This window comes from Neofelis nebulosa, chromosome 16 (genome assembly GCF_028018385.1).
Source record: "Neofelis nebulosa isolate mNeoNeb1 chromosome 16, mNeoNeb1.pri, whole genome shotgun sequence".
Taxonomy (NCBI): domain Eukaryota; kingdom Metazoa; phylum Chordata; class Mammalia; order Carnivora; family Felidae; genus Neofelis; species Neofelis nebulosa.
In genome coordinates, this window is record NC_080797.1 from 33,750,718 (window position 1) to 33,759,727 (window position 9,010).

Sequence of the window (9,010 nt, forward strand, 5' to 3'; positions counted from 1 at the left end):
GAAGTGAAGCAGATGAGCATCATAGCATCGATGACATCTGTGAGCCGTCCCGTGGAGAGCACGGCTATACCTTGGCAGAGAAGAATTCGAAAGGATGGACACACTTCATTGGTTCAAATCCACTGGATTCTTCTCTTGTTTCTTTTCACCTCACTTCAGTTTCAAATAAAACCCTGAAGCCAAATGAAATCCTTCGCCATCCTCGGGCCGCTGGCTCCCCCTTCGGTCTCCAGCAGGTGGCAGGAGTGCCCCAAGGATGGGCCCCCACGGGCTCCGGTTCAGGCGGATGGGTCTGTAGCTCCGGACAGCAGGTGGGGCTCCCGCGCAGACAGCGCCAAGTTTCAGGAATCTGGGCATCGGGAACTGCCCTCTCCCAAATCCAGGGCAAGAAGGCGGCTGTCCGGCCACGATAGGGTTAATGGTCTACATTCCAGAGCAAGGGAAAAGGAGGCTGGAGGGTCACAGACAGGGGGAGGGGGCGCAGAGGGCCGGCTTCTCACAACACCCACGGGCTCTGTTGGGAGAGATAGATCACCTCCAACAATGGCCACAGCTGTTTTCGTCTGCCCCGAAGGAAACTGACTTAGGAAGCAGGTATCAGAGAGGGCCCTTCCTGCAGGGGCTTCTGTCTGGCTTGTAAAACTGTCAGGGCAGCTGCATTCATGTGTCGAGTGATGGATGGAGGAAAGGAGGGACAGACGGCTTCAGATGGACACAGCGGCTTGCAAGTCAAGGCAGGTGGCAAAGGCCTCGCGGAGGCTCTGCAGGTGGGGCATACTGATTCATTGCCCAGTGAAAATACCAAGGGGACCCGGGCCACAGCCCTCTTCCCAGCCTCCTGGAACAATCCATCTGCAGTGAAAGCTTCCGCTGGCTCTCCTTTCTTTTCCTGCACCTCAGGTGTGAACCTCCCTCCCCGGTGCCTCTACCCCTCCCAGGCCCCTGGTTCTGCTCCAGGGCTAAGGTAGCAATTCCTTTTGATTTCTTTGTGGCTAGCTGGACCTGGGATGGCTTCATGGAATGCACCCCATAGCATGGACCAATAAGGTTTTCCATATAGGACTCAAAGCTGTTTTTGAAAAATAGAATCGTCTGAGAAACCAACCAGCCAAACAAACAAAAAGATGATGAAGAAGAAAAAAAGGACGTCAGCACTGAAAATGCCGGCCTTGGTCTTTGCTACGAAAAGGGATTTTTGTGCTCTCCGTTCCTACCCACAGCCTGGCCAGGGAAATGACTGCCTTGGGCACATCAGTCCGCAAGCAGCAGTGAGTGTCTTGGCCAAGAAGTGCCTGTCACCATGCGCAGAATCCCCACGGTTTCCTCCTCGAGGTCCATCACCACTGTCCGTTGACTTACTCATCCTGGCCTTGGAACCAGAATCCCCGCCCCCTCGCCCAAGCAGATACTCTCCCCGCGGCCCTCCAGTTTTCTCTCTTGCCTTCCAGAGGGTGCCAACGGGGCTTTCTTGATCAGCGTAATTGATGCTCAGCCTCATGGAACCGGGACCAATGGGGTTTCTTAAAAAGTATCCTTCTGCCCCTGCCTGGGTCTGTGGGGGCCAAAGATATACCCCTCGGGCCACTTGTCGGTGGGGTAACAAACGAACTTGGCCTGAGAAAGGCACTTGGCTGGGCTTAGCCCTGTGGAGGGCTCCGGGCTGTAGTTTTCTTTGTGAAGCTGGCCCAAAGCTTGTTTTGAGAAAGCCCGAGGGGCCCAAGGAGGTAAAGATTGTGAGCTGGAGCTCATCTTGATATCCGAAAACCACAGCCGCCTGCACGTGGGAGGTGCTGGAGGGCAGGCTCGCCTCACACGCCCCCCTCTCTCTAGGTCACCTGGGAGCACCGGCTCCCAGGGAGTTTGCTGTGCCTGAGAAGTCTTTGGGGAGGGCTTGCTCTGAGCACACCCGTTCCCTCCCCCTGGGCTGAGAGAAACGTGGGACCAGCCCTGCCCCAGCCTGTCCTCATTGGTTGGCACGAGGCAGAGGGGGCTTTAAAAAGGCAAACGTGTCCCAGGCTGGGGACCGGAGCCTGTGCTACTGGAAGGCTGGGTGCCCTCCTCTGGCTGGCGCCATGCAGCTCTCTCTCGCCCTGTGTCTTGTCTGCCTGCTGGTGCACGCAGCCTTCCGTGTGGTGGAGGGCCAGGGCTGGCAGGCCTTCAAGAACGATGCCACGGAGATCATCCCTGAGCTGGGCGAGTACCCCGAGCCTCCGCCAGAGCTGGAGAACAAGACCATGAACCGAGCAGAGAACGGAGGGAGACCCCCTCACCATCCCTTTGAGACCAAAGGTATGGGGTAGAGGAGGGCATGTTTAGCACAAGGGGCCTGGGAGGGTTCTCTCTGGGAGGTTTTGAAGACTGGGGTAGACAGTGCCCCCCGCTGCCGGCGCTCCAGGAGGGACAGTCTTGCCTGGAGGCAGGGGAGGACAGCACGCCTAACGTAGTAGCCTTGGCATTGAGGTGCAGGGGCCCGGGGCTGGCAGGGGGCTGGCCGCGGGAGCCCGGGGCAGGAAGGCGGCTGAGGTGGTGAGAGCCCAACTCTGGGACAGGCTCAGAGCCTCAGAACGGAGACAGTTTCAAAGAATCCCCTCCGGAGATCACAGGAGATAGGTCCCCCAGCTGGCACCTCGGGAGAGGGGACAAGGCAAGGGAGCCTCACAGCTGTGAGCACCTGCCGGATGCAGATCCTTTACACAGGCCATACCTGAACCTTACCCCGGGGATCCACCGCGCGGGAGCCCCATGAGGTGACCTCTCAGCTGGCAAGTAAAGAAATGAGATCTCCAGACGCTAAGTAACTTGGTAGTGAGAAGAACTCGGGTTTGGCCCCAGTTTGATCCCATTCCAAGACAGCCCTGGAGGGGGATCGTGTGTGTGGGGGGGTGCGGAACTGAGAGCCAGAGAAAACCCCACACAGAGCCATGAGAAAGGGACATTACCCCTGCCCCCGGTCTGCCCAGCCAGCTGGCACTTGAAGGAATGCAAGCTGCAGGGACAGTCTTAGCCTCGGACCTGGGCGGCAGCTGGGGTCGGGCCCTGGAGGGGAGGTGGCATCCTCTGTGCAGGGAGTGGACACAGGTGCCCCCATCTTCTGCCCCCAGACCAGGCCTTGCCTCGTTCCTAGGGAGGGAGCCTGACCCCAGTGACAAGGCAACAGCCCCTTTGGAGGGCACATCTGGGTTCCTGGTCAGGTCTGCGCAGAGAAGCCCGGGGAGGGCGGGGGTGACAGCTGGCTCTGCAGCTGGCAGGAACGGCTGGGGGCGGGGGCCGGAATGACACTTCAGAGGGAGGGCCTCACTGCCCTCCGGTCGTTGGGCGGGCTGGTGAGGAATCCACTGCCCAGGCCCCTCTCGACCCATCCCTCCTTGCCCCACAATTGTGAAGGCTGGGGAACCCCACAGGAGGCCTGGGGCCTCAAGTCTTCACAAGAGGAGGGCGGCAGCACATCACCCCCCCCCCTCCCCCCCCCCCCCCCCCCCCACCCCCGGGCAAGGTCGATTAAGCTCAAGTGACTGCTTCATGCCCCTGTTTGGGTCCCAAGTACAAACCATCCACTTCCCCGGGCTCCTATAAGAGGCCACAGGCCCCGAGGAGGCTGTGAGCTCAAAACAAAGTCACCCTCTGCAGAGGAAGTGCCTGACCCAGGGGCACTATTCTTGGAAAGTCCAAAACACCTCTTTCCCTGGGCAAACAGGCCACCCCCACACGCTACCCCTGCAGCCTGGGAACAGCGGTAAGGAGGCCAAACCAGCGCAGAAACCAGGTCAGCCACAGGAGGAAGGCGGACCCCACATCTCCCCTGCCATGCTTGTTCTGCAGGGCCTGGGGAGTGGAGCCTTCTCTGCTTCTCTCTGGTTTTGGTCGTGGGCTATTTTTCATCCCTTGTGTCACATGGGAACTGTCCCCATGAGACCCTCGGGTGGGGGACAGGCTGGCATCTGTCTAAGCCCACAGTAGGAGAGTTGATCAAGGTGCCTTCAGGGCACGAAGCCATGCCACAGAGCCCAGTCCCCCCCCCCCCCCCCCAGCCCAGGAACAAGCCTGTGTCACCCTCGGAGATCCATCTAAATGGCACAAAACAAGAGATGTCCCTGGCAGAGTGCTTGGTACACAGCAGGTGCTTAATAAATGTTTGTGGCAGGCGAACCTGTAGGTTTTCAGTCAGAGCTCTGTCCCCTCGGGCAGGAAGCAACTGCAGTAAAAGGCAGCCCTTTGCCCCCACCCCAGCCCAGCCTCCCACCTGGGCGCTCAGGCACATAGCTTCTGCCTTTTTGGGACCCCAGAGGTGCTGGGGCCCCAGGGAACTGGGGTGCGGAGACCCAACTCTGCCTTTTGGGCAAGTGTTATTCCCTCTCGAGGCCTCCGTGTCCTCAGCGATGATGAGAGGCTTGGACAAGCTGCCTTTGGCTCTCTTCGTGTCTAATGACTTCTCCCCACCTCCCCTTCCATCCCCGTCCTTGGCAGCAGTTGCCCTGATTTATTACCTCCAATTAACCCCTACTCCTTTCTCTACCCCCTCACCATCCCTCCCAAGTGGCTGGAAAAAGAATTTAGGAGAAGCCAAGACCATGTAAAGGGTGTGGCTAATACCTACTCTGCCTCGACCAGGCACTGTGTGGCACAGATGTGACTTCCATCTGGAGAAAAGGGCCCCCTTGGAGAAGAAGAAGAATAACACACAGCCACGGCCAACACTTCCGGCTCTTACTGTGTGCTCACAGTGTCCCCTGCATTATATACGCAACTAACTCCTTAGGACAACCCGTTTTTCTGATAAGGAGCACAGAGAGGCTAAGTGACTTGCCCAAGATCACACAGTGGTGGAGCTGGTATTCGAACTGCAACAGACACTTGGCTCCAAAGTTTTAGGGGGAAGGGGTGGGCCAGCGTTCTTTCCACCAGCCGCCACCCCGTCCCTCCGAGTAATAGATGCCCATCTGGAGACCCCGCAGGTTTGGAAAAGACCTGGGCTGGGGGCTGGGGGGGTTGGTGGCGCGGAGGGAGCCGGGCTGGCCTCACAAGCCGTCTCTCCCGCAGACGTGTCCGAGTACAGCTGCCGCGAGCTGCACTTCACCCGCTACGTGACGGACGGGCCCTGCCGCAGCGCCAAGCCGGTCACCGAGCTGGTGTGCTCCGGCCAGTGCGGCCCGGCGCGCCTGCTGCCCAACGCCATCGGCCGCGGCAAGTGGTGGCGCCCGAGCGGACCCGACTTCCGCTGCATCCCCGACCGCTACCGCGCGCAGCGGGTGCAGCTGCTGTGCCCCGGTGACGCGGCGCCGCGCGCGCGCAAAGTGCGCCTGGTGGCCTCGTGCAAGTGCAAGCGCCTCACCCGCTTCCACAATCAGTCCGAGCTCAAGGACTTCGGGCCCGAGGCCGCGCGGCCGCAGAAGGGCCGAAAGCCGCGCCCCCGCGCCCGGGGCGCCAAAGCCAACCAGGCGGAGCTGGAGAACGCCTATTAGAGGCCGCCCGCCGCGCCGCGCCTCCCCCCGCAACCCGCGCCCCGGCCCAGGCGCCCGGGTTTCTGCCCTCGGCGCGCGGTTTGATTGTTTGTATCTCATTGTAAATGCCTGCAACCCAGGGCAGGGGGCTGAGACCTTCTGGGCTTCGGCAGGAGGTAGCCAGGCCCTGCGGATCCCGGGCGCCAGCAGAGCCCCCACTCCCTCGTCTCCGAGGGGGTCCCGCAGGGCAGGGGAGGGCGCTGAGAGTCACGGACACTGAGCCACGCAGCCCCGCCTACAGGGGCCGCCCACCTTTGCTGGTCCCACTTCTGAGGAGGCAGAAAAGCAAGCATTTCACCGCCCAGGGGTTCTAAGGGAGCAGTGGGGGAGGAGGAAAGTCCCGGGACTGGTTAAGAAAGTGCGATAAGATTCCCTCTCCACTTCTCTGCCCCTCAAAAAGCCTTTAGTGCCTTGTTGTGCCAAGAACACAGGACCGGGGTCCATAGATATGGTTTCTAGTCCGGACTCTGCCGCTAACGCGCTGGATGACCTTGGACCACACTCTTCTCTTTCTTGTCCTCAATTTCCTATTCGGAAAATGGAGGTGGGGGTGGGATTTGTATCTCGAGGAGTCTACGGTCACCTGATTCCAAGGCCTTGCGTGTCTTTTGAATGGGCAAAGGAGAGAGAGAGAGGTTGGGTTGAAATGCTGCCATGGTCACGTCCAGAATTCAGAGTTGTGATGCCCGGATCTGAGAGCCAAAGATGAAAAACAAGTGTGGCCGTGGGGGTGGGGTGCGGGGTTGGCGTCTTTTTTAGGGCTGACAAACTCCTGGAAGAAGCTGTGTTCTCTCCCGGCCTGGCCCTCCCCGGATGTTTGCCTGTCTTCACCCCTCCATCCCAAAGGATGCAGAAACAATGCCATTGATTGGGGTTGAGAAGGAGAAGGTCCCAGGACACTGGGCTTGCAGGCCCAAGGGAGCAGCCACCACCCATGCAAAGACCAGCGAATCCCTCTGCAGACGTCCTCCTGCCTACCACTCACAGACACAATTCTGTCTAGAACCTAGCTTCTTAGTGCTGTTACCTGTGATGTCATATCTTACACTGAAATAATATTACTTGGGGAAAAAATTACAAGTTCTGTACATATGCCGAGAAACCACAAAGCCTGATAGATGTCATCCAAAAATCTTTTTGAAAGTCATTTCCAGACACCTCTTACTTTCTGTGTAGTTTCTAATTGTGTAACACACACACACACACACACACACCAAACCAGAAGCACATGCCGTGTGAAATCCTGCCAGGCTGGTCCTTTCCACAATCCTTCCATGTGGGATTTGTCCACAAGAATGAAAGTCGTGGTTTTTACAAAGAGTTAAGTTACATATTTATTTTCTCACTTAAGTTATTTATGCAAAAGTTTTTCTTGTAGAGAAATGACAACGTTAATATTGCTTTGTGAAATACCAGTCTGTTCTTTCCAGAGGCATTGTTAATAAAGACAATGAATCATTTCCGAGAGGATGTGGTCTCATGTTTGTCAACCACACACAGCCATTCCTGTCAAAGTTGACATCCTTTTCTTCGGCGCTAGGACTGAAACTTTGGAGGCACCTTTGCCTGGGCTGTGGTGGCCCTTGTGGCAATTATGTCCTCGCTTTGAAAAGTCATGTTTGTCCCTTCCTTTCCAAACCTAAACCTCATTCCTTCCCCACGGCCATTGTAATAACTTCAGCCTGGTCTCCCTGAAGCAGCCTGCCCTCCACACTGTCATCCAGAAACACTGTTCTCATCGTGCCTCACCCCTGCTCAAAATCCTTCTGTAGCTCCTCCTTGCCCAAGATCAAGTTGGGGCTTCTCAGCCTGACACGTGAAGCCTTCCCCTGCTGGGTTCCCATCCCCCCTCTACCAAACTTCCTTCCTGACTCCCAGAGGCCGAACTATACTCGCCCCTGCCTTTTTAGTTGATCCTCCCCCCCACCCTCCGCCTCAGACCACCCCCAATGACGCCTGCTCTTACTTCGGAGTTCATGTTCCTTGTCACCTCCAAGCCTGCACCTTCCAGAGATGTTGCAGTCCCCACTGATCTCTCTTCATGTGCCCCAGGCCTTTTGTCCATGCCACTGCTTTGCTTCCTGATTCTGTCTTCCGTGCGATATTCATTCGTGGACGTGTGTCTCACTTGGTCAAGCCCTGCGGAGTCCTGGGACAGACGCAAAGCCAAGTACAACTCGGTTCCAGCTCACAGGGGGCTCATTTAGGCGTTTTTCCAAACGTGAATCTCACGCCTCCCTGGTAAAAATGAACGATCTTCACCAGCAGGGCCGACGTCTTGCCCTTCTCTCAGCGTGGCCTCACCAAGGCGCCTCACAGCGCTGGACGCTGGCTGACACTCAGGAAATATCCTTCAATTGCCACAAGGAGGGATGACTCAAAGCTTTGAATCCAGTCCAGCCCCTCTCGGGGTAACCCCACCCCAAAGCCCTCCCCAGCCCCGCCGATTTTTCACTTTAACTCCCAATGAACCCTCCTAAATTCCTTATCATCAGCAGCAAGTTTTTGATAATTGTCAGTGAGTATCTGCCTCCAGGCCCCGAGGAGGCCCCAGCGAGAGCCTGCAGGGAATCCATGCACCGTGAGGAATGTCTCAGAGTTGGGGAATGAGAGCAGGTAGGAAACAGACACATGGTCCAGCCCCAGAGGCCATGTGCTACAGTGGATGGGGACACAGGCTCTGGAGCCAGGCTTGTGTTCGATTCGAAGGAAAGTGGGGGCACCAAGGGGTTAAATGTCTGCCCGCGGCCAGATGTGGGCTCGGTTCCTGCTCTGACACTCACTTAAGCCACTGGGAGCCTGGCAGGCACGTGGGCAAGCCATCAGTTCACACTGTCTGTACAAAGCGTTATGGGACAGAGCGCAGGAGGACTCATTTTGTGGTAGGAATGAGGAGGAAAGCTCAGGGAAGCTGTCGCAGAGGTGGGTGCTGCTTAGAAGTTTGCCCGGTGGGGAAGGAGGCACAGGCATTCTAAGCAGAGGGCATTGGCCCAAACAAAGGCACTGAGGCTGAAGGTGCGTGGCCGAGCAAGGGGGCGTGAGACTCGGTCCACCACATCCCTCAACATGCACTGAGTCCTCCCCATGTGCCAGGCAGCGTGGGGGAGCCGGGGAATTTCAAGCAATGTCCAACCCCAGATAGACCTAGGGTCCGCTTTCTGGGACCCCAGGACCAGGAGGGATCAGCCCAGGCTATAATCTCATTACCACGAGGGGGAAAAAAAAACCCAAAGCCTAAATTGTAGGTCGGGCTAGGGGTTATTTATGGAAAGTTATATTCTACCTACATGGGGTCTATGAGCCTGGCGCCGATCAGAAACAGAACAGACAACAGGCTCAGCTGGGGGGGTGGGGGTGGGGGTGGGGGTGGCGTTCTGCCGTGGGGAGCGCATGTTCTGGCGGTACAGCCAGACATGGGGTTTGTATTAATAGTCTTGAGAGTCAGACAGAGGGGCAGAGGGAAACAGGTCTCCCTCTCTCTCTCTCTCTCTCTCTCTCTCACACACACACAC

At 57.5% G+C, this 9,010-nt stretch overlaps 1 protein-coding gene across 1 annotated transcript; it reads left to right on the forward strand.

Moving 5' to 3' along the window:
* Positions 1-474: 474 nt before the first annotated feature.
* On the forward strand, positions 475-6,963 carry SOST (sclerostin). Its single transcript, XM_058704272.1, has 2 exons — positions 475-2,289; positions 5,038-6,963. Exons 1-2 carry the CDS (start codon positions 2,073-2,075, stop codon positions 5,457-5,459), a joined length of 639 nt encoding a protein of 212 aa, XP_058560255.1. The 5' UTR covers positions 475-2,072; the 3' UTR covers positions 5,460-6,963.
* Positions 6,964-9,010: the final 2,047 nt, after the last annotated feature.